Below are 14,640 nucleotides of genomic sequence, written 5' to 3'. Positions count from 1 at the left end.
AATTTATGAAGATTTCAGGACTTTAGAAATAAATAATGTTTTCTGCTGAGGTGAACACTGATTTTTCCAAGGTTTGAAATCCACAAAGTAGCAGGAATCTTCTAAGTACTGGTTCAACTTCTGTTTCTACGAACCCCTCCCACCTATCCCCACATCCCCAGACATACCCTTGATGTCCCTTATGGGAAATTTCCAACTATCATCCAAAGCAGTCCTTCTAAAAAGTCCTGAGCTTGCCTCATTTTGGTTCAGCAGATCTGTTAATCTATCTGCCAGGTTACAAGCACCCAAGAGGGCATGATAAGGAAGACAATTTGACTTAAATCTCCAAGAAGAAATTATCTAGGCCAAGGATATACTCTCCTAGAAGACAAATATCAGGGGTGATGTTTTCCATTTGTATTTGTGTTGGCCACCTACAACTTTTGTGTGTATAACATTTTCCACTACTGAATTTTCCTTCTCTTCCTGTTGTGCTAGTCTTGACCCCTACCTTCGCCCTCCCTCCTTCTCACTTTCTTGCTGTCTATTGTGTATTCTGTTTCCATTCTCCTGTCCATAGCAGCTGTGGCTGGAGTTGATGGAGCAAAGAGAGAAGGCAACTCTCATCTTAGCATGGTCCATGGGAATTGCTCCCCACCCCCACTACCTGCACTGGGGAAGATAACCAGCACTGGACTTTGTTCCCACTTTTTTTTTCTTGAGTTTTTTTTTTTTTTTTTTTTTTTTAGAATGTTTCAGGTACAAAGAGCTAGCATGTTGTCTTTCATCAAGTGGCTGTCTTGGGGCAATCCATTCAAAGAAGATCACTTAGTCCAACTTAATGAAACCTGTATTCTTCACATACTGATGGAAACAATTGCCAGCACATGATGAGGCCATATTTCTGGATCACATTGTACCAGTGTGAGCAGACTTGACAAGAGCTAGAACCCTGGCCACATTTTTGCAGGTGTCTCCATAGAGCTGTTGGTGACCCATCTTACTTTTAAGGGGCAACAAGACAACAAAAGTGTTCCTTGTCTTTTTGTCTGCAGCTCATTCACCTGTTCTTCATTTCATTCATCACCATGACATAGGTGAAGATCATCATGAGATTTAGAGTTGGACTTACCGGTTCGAATTCTGGCTTTGGTGCTTGTCAGATGTGACACTGGCCACAAGATGCCTTTTTTGTGTGTGTGTGGTACTGGGGATTGAACTAGAGGTGCTCTACCATGGAGCCTCATTCTCAGTCCTTTTTATTTTTAGACAAGATCTCACTAGGTTTCTGGCCTTGAGACTGGCCTCAAACTTGCAATCCTGCTGCCTCAGCCTCTGTAGTAGCTGAGGTTACAGGTATGCACCACTGTGCCCAACTGCATGCAATTTTCTAAGCCTAGATTTCCTTTGGTCCCTGCTTTCGGAGTTTTTATGAGGATGAAACACAACGACCACTGTAAAGGGCTTTGCATAGCTTGTGGGACTTAGTAAACATGTGATGGTCTGTGTTATTGTATTATTGTCACAGTCATCATCATTATTATTCATAGTCCATCAAATATTCATTGAGGACTTCACATAAATCAAGCACTATGCAGAGAGTTAGGAGTAAAGCAGAGAACAGGATAGCACAATGTGCCTCCTTGCAGAGTTTTAGTCTGTTTTTATTTCTTCTCATTTCCATCTTGGAATCCTAAGTTAAAATGCCAAGCAAGTATTTACATAGGAACATTGATTTGTACTGGCAGTGAGATTCCATTGTCTTGTTAGAACTATTAGGACTATATAATGTCAAGTGGTAATAAGTCTATAAGGAAGAATAAAATATGGAGATAGTGACGGGTGTGCTGTTTTGGATGGATCCAATCAGAAAAGCCACTTAAAAGGTGAATCTGAGCAGAAACCTAAATGAGGAGGAGGAAGAAGCCACCTGTGTCCTAGGCAGAGCACAGCAGTTGCAGTGACCCCAAAATATACACATTTGCTTACTGGGGATAGGAAAGAGCAAGGCATAAAGCAAGACCATGGTCAGGGGAGCATGTGTGAGTTGGGGTCACTAGGGGGTGGAGGGTGTACAGTCTTGAAGGTAACATCAGGATATCATTTACCCTCAAGTGTGTGAGAAAGCCCTCTGAGTTTGATTTGACTGGAGAGGATTCAGAGTGGAAACAGACCACTGAGGAGACCAGTTAGAGGGTATTGCAACATGGAAAATTAAGTTTTTAAGAATGTGTTCTGCCATGCAAATAAAAATAACTTTCTGGTTTACCACAAGTTCATAAACTGGGGACTGCTATGCTTATTTTTATTTTACTTTATTTTATTGGTAGCAGTGATTGAACCCAAGGACACTCAACCACTGAACCACATCCCAGCCGTTTTTGTATTTTATTTAGAGACAGGGTCTTGCTGAATTGCTTACGGCCTCGCTAAGTTGCTGAGGCTGTCTTTGAACTCAAAATCCTCCTGCCTCAGCCTCTTGAGCCAAGGAGATTACAGGTGTGCACCACCACACCCAGCTCTGCTATGCTTGTTTTTAAAGTTCTAAGGGAAATAAAAATCTTGATGATTTTATTAAATATAAATAATTTTCCACCTACATCTTTACTAACTAGTCATATTATTAAACAGCTTAAGGAAATGCTCCAGATTCCATAGGTAAACCCAGGCTTATAATCTTTGTTTAACTATTTATTTAAATGTGGATAGCATCCCCAGTACCATGTTTCCAAAGCCATGTGAGATAGCGGGGAAAGTTCCTTTTCCACTACAATAAATTGGTCTATGTGCTCAGACTTCCATGCCAATGTTTTCACTCTTCCTTTGTATTTTATCTTTTAGTGCATTAGCAAATTATGGTGATATGAAGAAAGATTCTGCTGTGAACTTAACTGCTCCTCGGACCCCAGGACGGCATGGAGTAACACCCACACCTCCACAAAAACTCCTCTCCGAGCACCCACCACAGAGGCAGGGAAATGGTACAGACCAGACTCAGGGCGAACAGACTTGTGTGGCCAATGGTATAATGGCAGCACCAAACCAGATGGAATGTGAAGAGGCTCAAGCAGCCACTGGTCGCCCAGCTACTCCTGTTCAAACTGCTGAACCCTTCCTTGATACACACTTGGTGAACGGAGAAAGAGATGAGAGCGCCATCAGTTCTGCATCACCCACAACAAGTGACCATGACGGAGATGTTTCTGACGGTAGCTGCAGGACTCCAAGTATAGGCGCAGTGCTCCCCCTTAAAGAAGGAGAAGTGGAAGCGGAAGCCAAGGTTCAAGAGAGGGAAAATGGAGACAGCCCTGTGGAACTGGAACAGCTGGACCAACACCAGGAGACAAAGGTAGAGCACAAGGCTAACTCACAGCAGTTTAAAACTATTTCATTGCACCCATGAAATGAGTGAGTCAGATCACCCCATCCAGTAGTTAAGGCAGTTTCAAGCTGTGGGCACTAATGCCATCTCTGAGGGAATAGTTCACCTTTCTGTGTAGTTTCTGTTGATCTCTCTATTGCAGTTGCAAGGGTCAGAAACCTGGTGCCAATTTTGATATAGGAAGTTCACAGTCATGTGATCTTCATGTAGGAAGGAAATATTCTTTGTTGCTCTAGATGTTGGTGCTGCCTCCCTAATGGTTACAGGCTAAGCAAGAAGAAATTTTATACTCTTCTTCTGTCAACTTCTCTAATCTGGTAAAAGAAAATATTAGACATGGAAGATGAACTTGCCACTAGCAGATGATGCTTTGAAAGACATTAATATGGAAGTATTAAATTGTTCAACAGATTATAACTCTTTTCAGACTTCTCATTTTTAAAGTTTTCTTATCAATACCCAATATAATACTAAGTGGCTTGTTTTTGGAATTAGGAGGCCATTTAGAGATCATTTTAGTCAAGCAGTTCATTAATAGAAGAAACAGTCTAGAAGGGTTAAGTGATTTTCCAAGTTCTACTGCTTTATGTAATTAATAAATGGCCCAGACCTTTTGTGCTGTGACACTCAGGGCAGTGCTGTGTCCCAGGTACAACAAATTACAAATCCAAATAGCAAAATTCAGGAATGTCAATGGCTGCCACAGCCACAGATAGTTTACTGGAGTGGTGAACTGAAAGTTCATGTCCTTCCTGAAAAGGGAAGTAGTTTGATGAACTACCGGAATGGAGTTTCTGCTCCTGTACAAATCTCATCTAACACCTGATTTGCTGGTGAAATACACATATAATTTACCTGTGTTCAGGTAAATTAAAATGTTGAATTTTCTTTATGTTAACGTAATAGATGATGTTAAGTTTCTTTTGCCACAAGTAAAAGGAAAATATTTAAAAAGGACAAAGTTTACTTAGTATATCATAGACCAAACAATTAGAACCAGGAAATCTTGCTGCTGCTTCTGGCATGTCCACTAACTTGCAGAGATTGTTATATAATTCCAGTAAGAAGGTCATTTGAATTGTATTCTTCATTCATGTCAGTTTAGTTCTTTGGGAATATTAATGAATATAGTTTTTACACAGTATTTAGGACTTCTTAGATCACAGGTACAATATAAGTATCATCCAAAATTTTCCTAGATTAGAAAACTGTTTGTTTTTTTTTTTTAAGGCTATTTACATCTCTGAAGAGAAGAAAAATTTTGTATTGCTCAGTCTCTCACTGATTATGCTAAATAACTATTTGGGGGGTTGAAAATTGAAAAGTTGGAGTTATCAGAAAATTTATAAACAGCAAATACAAGGCTTATGAGTTTTTTTTTTTTAATGGTGTTCTGACATGAACACAGGCAGAAACTCAAAAAGGACTCATTCTAAAATATAAGAGTTAAAAATGATTGTTGGTTGTATTGAGAACTTTAACCCAAATGAAATAAAACTTTTCACTGCCCCTGGGTTGAGGGTAGGGGGGACCCAAAGAGCAAATGGCTTATTTCTTCCAGTTAGTGAATTAATTTTAAATACTGACTCTCAAGCAGTGAAAGTTTAAATCAGGAAGTGAGTGGGAGAAAGTGACTCATGCTTGGTAACATTATCTGAAACAGTAAAGAAAACAGGACATTGATTGCGAAGCGAATCCTTTACATCTCGCATCGCGGTAGATTTTAGTGTCTCTGCACTTGAACCATGGTGAAAGGAGAAGCCGAGTAGAACCAAGAACACCTTTTGCAGTTGGGATGATGCCCCCAGCAAGTGTTTATAAAACAGTAAGAGCTGTTCTTATTAAGGGAAATACTTTCATTGGGGATGCTGGCACTGGTGGGGTGGTACTTTTTCTATATCATGTTGTATATTGCTGTGTGTGCACGTTCGTCACTGAGTCTTACTTGGTTTGAGGGAGATTTAACAGGATTTTCTTATTAAATGAGTAGATTAGGGTCCAGCTGGCCTTTCTCCTAATTGGGCTTTTAAGCAGTAGATGGCACAAGCTGTGTGTGGGAAGAAAAAGGAAATTTTCTCTGCAGAGTTGTTGATCCAAACACCACATCTCTCCCATCTATAAACAGGATTTAATCTCTATGTGAGGACCCTGTGTTCTTTGTTGTTCTGCAGTTTGCTAGGATGCTTTTGCTCCTTCCAAAAGCCAAGCTTAAATATTAATAGTGTTAAGATGGAACATTGTGTTAGGTATATTTACTATAGTTACAAAAGAAAATCTTAAAAAATAGAGTTTAGTAGTTTATCATGGACCAAACAATTAAGACCAGGAAATCGGGATGCTCCTCTGGCTTGTGTCCCAACAAGCAGTATGACCTTGAACAAGTAAATAAAATTCTTCATTTGTAGTTAAAGGGTGTAAATTGTATGATTTTAAGGCCCTTTTCAGTGATACTGTACTAATTTTATGCTGTTACATGTAGATCTAACAGTTGAACTTTGAAGACTTAGTGAGATATTGTATCATGATTCAGACAACTGAAAAATTACTCTGTCTTTAAATAACTGGATATAGAGTTCTACATGAGGATAGTCAAATAAATTTCATCTTAACCAATATTAAGCTACTAGACATTTTGTAGATGCCCACCAGGGGTGGAAAAATGAGGGGATAAAGAATAGAAGGTAGAATTGCAAAGGAACTTCAGGAAGATAGATACACATTAAATTATATCAAGAACAAACAATAATTGAACTGATTTGAAAACAGTCTCAGTTTGTAAACAGTTTCATTGATTTATCTGAATTATTTTGATGAAGAATCACTTTCATGTATAAGTATAAAATACCTTTATTTTTTTACCATGTAGAACAGCTAAGTCATTGAATCTGTGGAGTCTTCCATACTCTAGCAAACCTACACTCTTCCAATGATTAAACTTTTTGTAGCACTAGTGATCTAGAATATAACCAGAGACCTTAAAGCAAGCGTGCATGTATATTTTTAAAGCTAAAAGAAAAAAGTGAGCACTTATGTGATAACTTCAGATGTCAGTTACCAGGTCTTGGATCTTTAAGTTTAATTATGTATTACAAGATTGAAAGATTGAAATCTACAAAAGGACATATTAAAACCCATTAGTTACAGGAAATGAGAAGGGAAAGGAATTTTGTACTGTGAACATGCACCTGTGTGCCCACTCAGGCAGGCATGTGCCCTCAAGGACACCAAGAGACAGGAATACGATAATTTCTGCCTGGCATGATGAATTTGGGTTATCATAAATATCTCAAACTATATTAAGTAAACTATTATAAGACTCAGGTTAATTTTCCAATACATTTTTAAATGAATTTAATATATATTTATAGGTATAAATATTTTATATGCTAGATACATACTTATCTTTATATGATAAACAGATATAAATATGTAGAATTATACTTTTAAGATGAAAGTTTAATACATCTCTGTTATTGACAACATAAGCTCAAATTAATAAATTATAAAAACCAATAGTTTTATCAAGAACATAACAGGCAGATTAAAAGATGGTTATTTGGCCAAAATGACAAATTGTATAATAAAGTGGCTGATAGATGAATAAGGAAGAATCCATAGTGTAGAGATTAATTGAAATGTTATTTTAGGAAACAAATTTAAATGTACTTCCTGGTTCTTTTTTTTTTTTTTAAGTGGTAGTTGGACACAGTACCTTTATTTTATTTATTTATTTTTATGTGGTGCTGAGGATCAAACCCAGGGCCTCACATGCGCCAGGTGAGCGCTCTACCCCTGAGCCACAACCCCAGCCTCCCTTTCTTGTTATTTCTGATTTTTAAATTACAATTTTACTTACTTTTACAATTTTACATTTTTATATATGACTGGAGAGGTTATACCTATTAAACATACTAAAATAAGAATTAATTAAATAGTCATTTAATAGAGAAAGGAATGGCAAGATCACATTCCATAGTAAGTTTTGAATAAAAAAAAAGCAATTAGCCAGGCCGCATGCCTCTAATCCCAGGTAGTCAAGAGGGTGAGGCAGGAGGATAACAAGTTCAAAACCAGCTCAGCAATTTAGCAACGCCCTGAGAATTTAGTGATACCTGTATCAAAATAAAAGAAAATCCAAGTCAATTTACTTTTTCCTCTTTTTCCTTCCATTTCTACTAGGTTTAATTGTAACTCTTAAAAAAAATTACTTGCTGATTTGGAAACAAGTGAGACAGTTATGTTCAAAGAATGCTAGTTGGGAGTGGGAGATTGCTGTGTGGTCATGTACAAAGTAGGTTAGGGTGAGTGGAAGTAGGAGCAGTGAGCAGGAGCAAGAGGCCATGCTTCAGGAAATATGTCTGGCCTCACAGTGAGGCCACACAAGGGTTAGAGAAAAAGTGGAGTAGAGAGCTAGGCTTATTTTCCTTTGTTTTGAGTTGGGGCCTCGCTGTTTTGCCCAAGGTAGTCTCAAAACCCTGAGCTCAAGTGATGCTCCTGCCTCAGCCTCCCAAGTAGCTGGGACTGCAAGCAAGCACCCATGTCTGACCAGGGCCAGGCTTAAGAAAAGTTAAGGACAAATTTCAGTGGGCTTAGTATGCTTGATAAGTAGGGCTCCCCTTTGCCCCCACTTGAAAACAAACTTTTTTAAAAAAGATTTTTTGAAAACCTGACTAAAGACTTAATAGTGCTCACTAGAAAACAAGAAAATGTAGCGCAAAGCACATTAAATACAAAAACCACCCATGATTCTATTACCCAGGGAGTACTACCTGGATCTTTTTAACATTCCAACTTATTTTTCTGAGCTATGGTTTGAAAACTCATTCAATAGCATAATGTATGTCCACTCCATATCCTGTTTTGTTGGATTAAACTTAGGTATTTTCCCATGTTAATTCAAATTTTCCATAAGCTGAATGTTATCTGGCTGCAAAGACAATTAAAGCATGGAAGTGACAATGATGACACATCTGTGGGTTTTAGAAAAATGAGTCAGACAAAATGAAAAGCAGATGGAGCAGGGTACATGGTTAGGAAGCAACTGCACTAGTCCAGGTGCAAGACGCAGAGGGTGAAAAGCGAGGGTTAGAGGCAAAGACCATTCATTGAGCTACAAGAAGGTGAATGATACATATATTTGTGGAGAAAAAAATGTAGATTTTGACTTAGTGAATTTGAGAGTCTTCTGAGAAGTCTGGGTGAAGATTCTACTACGAAGCTAGAATATTCTGGAAAAGTATGCGGGCTTTGGAATTTAAAAGCCTGAGTTCAAATACCTGCTCCATCACTTAACCAACCAGCTGACCTCACACTTGCCACTTTAGCATAATTCTCAAGGCCATGATTTTCTATTGTGTTGGTGACATGGTTGAGATGGCCAATAGGAAGGAAAGTAATGGCATTGGGGATGAGAGGATGGAGTACAGTTGCTAATTGGGTTAAGTTTGTACCATGGAGCTTTATGACACCTGCAAGACATTCATCTGGAGATATTAATCAAGCACATGGAGCCCAAGAAACAGGAGAATTTAAGATGATGTGTATATTGGTGTGCTTAATAGTACTAAAGTAAAGCGTGCAGGAATAGAAAATGCATAGAGCACAGGCACAATGGGAAAAGAACATGAGGCTTGTCCACAAGGTAAAGGGATGACAGTGTTTCACAAAGCTTGGGGGATGTCAAGGGTACAGACGTGTTGGTGAGCTTTAAGGGGAAGAACATTGTCTACACTTAGAATTGAAATTAGGAGTTAACCTGGAGACTGGGTCTTCAGTGGGATTTGATGGCTAACTAGCTCAGTGAACATGGATAACTGAATTAAACTGAGTGAATTTATGTTGTGTATATACTATGGGCAAGGAAGGCACTGCCTTGAAAAAAAAGAAAAAAGTTCATCTGTACTTAACCTCCATCAAGCATAACTTTTTCCATCATAAGGTCAGTGGAAAGAGAGAACTCAAAGATAAAGCCAAGATTTGAAGCATGGCTCAAGGAGAACTTAGTGTTCTTAGCAAGAAAGTCTTGAGGACAATCTGGGATTCACTGGGTGAGGGTCTAAGGGGCCACAGTGTAGAGGTTTCTCTAAGCTTGGGTCTTGATGTATCCTGTTGGGAAGTGCCTTGCAGAGGCCAGCAGGATATTCTGAAAGGGCATGGAGCTGTCCCACAGTGCAGAAAGTGGTTAGCTTCTTTTTTAGTTAGTGGTAACTTGTGACCATGACTCTGAGGGCCATGGCCAAAGATAGTGGGGCCAGTTGGTAATGTCCCCAGCCTTGCTCAGTGGCATGAAATTCAAGAAGGTAAAAACAAATGAGGTGGGGTGGGGTGGGTAGGAGTTAATCAAGATCAGCCAGTCAAGCGGGGTCCAGGAGGTGTGGGGTTGAACAGAATGTGGAAATGAAGCAGAATTTGGAAAGATCTAGTGCTTGGAAGACATGTGCAGAAAGATCCAGTTTAGTGTGATTATGCAAGATATGGAAAGGTAAGATCTTACAAACAGAGCAGTTGTCTGTGGCTTTAAGAACAAACAGAAAAGGGAATCCTATACCATGAACTAGTGGCAGACTCTAGGTTTGAATCCCAGCTCAGTTACATACTGGCTCTGGGATCTTTGTCCTTCCTCCTGCCATAAACAGGAGAGAGGTTACTTAAACTTCTCTGAGCCTCAATTTTCTCATCTGTAAAGAAGAGATTATACATCTATGCTCCAGTGCTGCTGTGAGGCATAGAGCTTGTAAGAGTAGAAAAAATCTTAGAACAGTGCCTTGGTGCTTTGTAAGAGCTATGTATTTGTTAAATATACATGAATTCCTGTTTCTGTACCTATGAGTCAAGATGAGTGGACTCAGAGATGTCATAGAATAGATCCAGAATTCAACATATTCTGCATACTGAATATCTCAGCACCTCTCTGTTCTTTTTCAAAACTGAGGCACCCCCTCTGTAGGACACAAGAGGGATAAGTCCTGTGAATCAGGAATATTATGAAGGTTATATGAAAAAATTCATGTGAAGAACCTAGAATTGTGTATACAATTATGTAAACAATTGTCACTTTCTCACTTTTGTGATAGCTCCCCTTGATTTCTCTGGTCCTTTGTTTTTTTGTTTTTTTGTTTTTAAAGAGAGAGTGAGAGAGGGGAGAGAGAGAGAGAGAGAGAGAGAGAGAGAGAGAGAGAGAGAGAGAGAGAGAATTTTTAATATTTTTTATTTTTTTTTTAGTTCTCGGCAGACACAACATCTTTATTGGTATGTCGCACGCATGCCAGGCGAGCGCGCTACCGCTTGAGCCACATCCCCAGCCCTGGTCCTTTGTTTAATAAGAAAGAATCTGTAGAATTTTGGAATATTACAGAATGAAGTTACCCAACAAAAATCAAATTTTAAGATGCTTTTTTCAGATGATAGGCCAATTATGAGGCATTAAATATTGCACTCTCATTTTAAATTATCACTTGGAGCCTCTCTGAAGACTTTGAGAAGGCATTTAAAATGACACATCTAATTTTGATGCATCCATGAATTGTGCTACAAAAACAAATGTTTATTCCCTAAATTATCTCAAATTTTTATGCGAGAATGGGCTTCAGGGGATACCGAGGTGCATATATCTGTATAAAGTCACACTTTTCTTCCCTCCTTATAGGAGAGAATATAACTAACTGGCAGCAGATTTGGACAGAATTGAGAAAAATTTCATTTGATCTTATAGAAACCTGAAAATTTACATAGATCATTTACATGCATGTCTTAAATCTAACCCTTAGTTGGCATATAGGGAAAGCTGCAAGAACTTGTAGAAGTTTTGAGTAAATGTTTTTAGAAAAAAATTACTCTTCCTGCTTAAATGTAATTCTGTAACCTGTACATTCAGAAAAATGAGAAATTATATCCCATCTGATTCAAATGTATGATATGTAAGATCATTGTAGTGTCATGTGTAACTAAGTAAAACAAATTTAAAAAAAAAAAGAAATTGCATATAAGGACATGTTTTGAAGAGTTGTAAAGGATAGTGTCCATATCTAATTCACTTTAGAATAAGTAAAGATTTTGCCCTTACAGCATCCATTAGGAAACAAATTGCCCATGGGCGTTGTGTCTACTCCCCCTCTTGGTAGTTGGAGGCATGTGGCAGGGAGGATGGCACCAAGACTTTGAAGAATGAATTGCTGGCTCTACACAAGCATTTTCTGCCTACCCGGTTAATGAACTCTGAGAGCTGCAGCGGGGGTTCTTTGTCCTGCCTCCTGCCATATGGGAGAGTCATGCCAGAAGGTCTGAAAAGAGCTGCAGGAGTTGGTGACATCTGCAAATGAGGAGGCAGAACTGAGACTGAAGTACATTCATGAGTCAGAGAGCACAGTGACTAACAGCCAAGGCTGATCCTAGCCCAGGAAAGGAGCAGGCTCTCCCAGAGGGTCCAGAGGCACAGCCGCTCCAGAAACAGCCTGCAGCGGCATCAGGCAGGAAGAGAAAAGTAACTGTGTATTCTATTATTGTAGGAGGAGTGTATCTTTTTCAAGTCTGGCAGTTTAGATATAATGTATTTTTGTTTCGATGCAATACCCTGGGAATTGGCTTTTAATATATAATATTTATTTTTTAAAAATCTCTTTAGTTTAAAGAAGGGGTATTAAAAGTAAGATGTTTCCTAATGCCATTTATTCAAATTGTTTTGAAATGTCAAGGCTGTTGTTTAGATTTTAACAGAAGAAAGTGAGTTGATTAAATCAATATTGTATAACCATTACTGTTTCCTAAAGGATCACCAGAATAAATGACTTCTTAATAAAGCGCCTGAGGACAAAGTAGGGGTTATATTATTTTGAAGTGGCAAGTATTAAGTAACAATATTTACTTATTTAACTTTCCTATTTTGAAAACATTGCAGGCTAGAGCCCTAATGTATCAACACTTTTAAAGCTATTTTATTATTTAAACATACGTCAAATACAGCCTGATGGTATAAAATGAAAAACCAACTGAACTCAATTATACATTATACACAGATCACTTCTGTGATCCTAAAATGTACATGGATTTCTTCCTATCAAAGCAAACAATCAGTTCTGCAACAGGGACACCAGCTAGGTATCCTCAAAGTTAACCCTTTTCTGAGACTGTCTACCTAGAGGTATTGTCAGATCCCACAAGTTGAGGCTTCATCCCCAAGACTCACCTCACCCCTCAGATGCCACTCATAGTCCCAGGTTGTGTCACTGTGCTTATGATGGACAGCCTATAAATAGTGGTTCCCCCAACCCCCTCCTTGGGTTCAATTAATTTGCTTGAGCAGCTCACAGGACTAAGGAAACACTTTGGATTATTGGTTTATTACAAAGGATACAGATGAAGAGATGGATAGGACAAGGTATGGGAGAAGAGGCATGGAGCTTTCATGCCTTCTCTGGGCATTTAGTGATTCAGTAGTTTTCCATGGAGACTTCATGGCACAAGTATGATTGCTCATAGACTGGATGAGGAAACCCAGGAAGGCCTGTCTATTCAGATTCTTCTTTGTCTCTATAGGATTCTTTTCTCCAGGGTGTGGGATGGGACCCCTCCAGAATGGTGAGGGTCTTATGACCTCTGATAAATCAGAATTTCTTTATGACCAGCTCCAGGACAGAAAGGTGGAAGAAGATTAGATTTTTCTGTGATCCACATTGAGGAAGTAACATTCTAGTATCTGTGGTCTGCTTTGGGGAAGGAGTTCAGAGCCAGGAACTATGGTGCAAACCAAAAATATGTATCATAATGTCACAGAGCCCCATGCATGTGGCTAAATTATATTTTCCCACAAAGATATTCAGATGTGTTTCAGTAAATAAATTTGTTAAAGTTGGAAGCCATTGTTTTTTCCATTAAAGTGGCTGAATTTTACACACCTGGTTACTAAAATGATGAAAAGTTTGCTTTAAACAGAATTTGTGCTGGAAAATAATATATAAATCAAAATGAATAATAGGTACCACATTCCATTTTTAGGTGGATTTTATAAGCATATATTTTGTATTTTGTCAGTCTTCTCAGGCATACACCACAATCTTATTTTTTGTTGCAAAGAAAGATGAGAGTCAAACTGTGTACTGAATAGTTACTTAAAGTTGTGGACTCTCCTATATGATTGGAATCTAATACAGTCACTTTGTAACTGTGTGACTGTGGGTCAATTACTTGACTTCCTTCAGATCAGGATTTCATTTTGTTATGTGTGTGTTGATGAAAAATAGAACTTTTAAAAAATGGGTACCTATTTTATTGAGTTACAAAGAATAGTCAGTTGATGTGAAATCCTTACAACAGTGTTTGGCACATAACAAGCCATCAGTGAATAAGTGTTAACTGTTATTATGATGATATTTTTTTTTATTAACTTAGAGCAAGCATCCATGAGTCCATGATTTTCTCACCACAAAATTCCTAATAACTTTTCTGCAAACCTATATGTAGGTGAGTGATTAAACCGTATGTCAGCAAGCTTACTTTTGCTTATGTTTGTGTTGGCTTTAGCAAGGTCAGGGAACTGATATACAGAAGACCATCTGTATGGAAGGAGTATAGCTTTTGCTAATAATTGCTGACATCCCTCTTGGATTTTGCAAAATTTGACCAGAATATTCACAATTTGCCAAGTTCAGCTAACATATGCCTTGAAGTCAGCAAAAGATTGTTTCTTATAAACATCCTATTTAAGATCCTGTAGGTCTGTGGAAAACCTCCAGGGTGACTTCATTGCATAGCAGTAACACATGACACAATTTCTGTCTTATGAAAAATATTTTATGATGGCACAAATTCTGCTGGACTGCTTTTTCAAAAGATGAGGACAGACTAGAAGCAGACCATATAAAAGACTGTGTGTGAGTCAAGAAGACTCATCATAATTATTAGAATAAAATAAGGGATCAAACTATTGACATTAAAAAACAAATGGAGATATCTCAAATGCATCTCACGAAATGAAAAACAAGATGCAAAAAAGCTCATTTATTGTGATTCCATTTACATGACTTTGGGGGAAAGAACAGATCAGTGGTTACCAGGAGCTGGTATGGGAATCTGGAAATGGAGAGAAGGTTGGTCACCATGGAAATGTTCTGCATTTTAATTGTAGTAGTGGTTACATGATTTAATGCATTTTTCAAACCTCCTAGAAAAATACACCACAAAGGGTGAATTTTATTATTTGTAAATTATGCCTTAGTGGATCTGACTTTAAAAAACAGAGGATTGGTCATGTCAGTGCAGGCAAGTGTTCTTTCTAGTGTGAA

General features: G+C 38.2%; 1 protein-coding gene and 1 pseudogene across 1 annotated transcript in view; one reads left to right on the top strand and one right to left on the bottom strand.

Annotated features, from left to right (window-relative positions):
* Fgd4 (FYVE, RhoGEF and PH domain containing 4) overlaps nt 1-14,640 on the top strand; it is a 199,890-nt gene that overhangs the window by 144,216 nt on the left and 41,034 nt on the right. Inside the window, exon 4 of the mRNA XM_026412320.2 lies at nt 2,824-3,331. Coding sequence (XP_026268105.2) covers nt 2,824-3,331 — 508 coding nt within the window. The remainder of the gene's footprint in view (nt 1-2,823; nt 3,332-14,640) is intronic.
* Nucleotides 811-981, bottom strand: LOC113199397 (small ribosomal subunit protein uS14 pseudogene; annotated as a pseudogene).

The sequence above is a fragment of the Urocitellus parryii genome, chromosome 5 (genome assembly GCF_045843805.1).
Source record: "Urocitellus parryii isolate mUroPar1 chromosome 5, mUroPar1.hap1, whole genome shotgun sequence".
Classification (NCBI taxonomy): domain Eukaryota; kingdom Metazoa; phylum Chordata; class Mammalia; order Rodentia; family Sciuridae; genus Urocitellus; species Urocitellus parryii.
The sequence above is the reverse complement of the archived record's forward strand: the minus strand, read 5'-3'. Positions and strand labels throughout refer to the sequence as shown.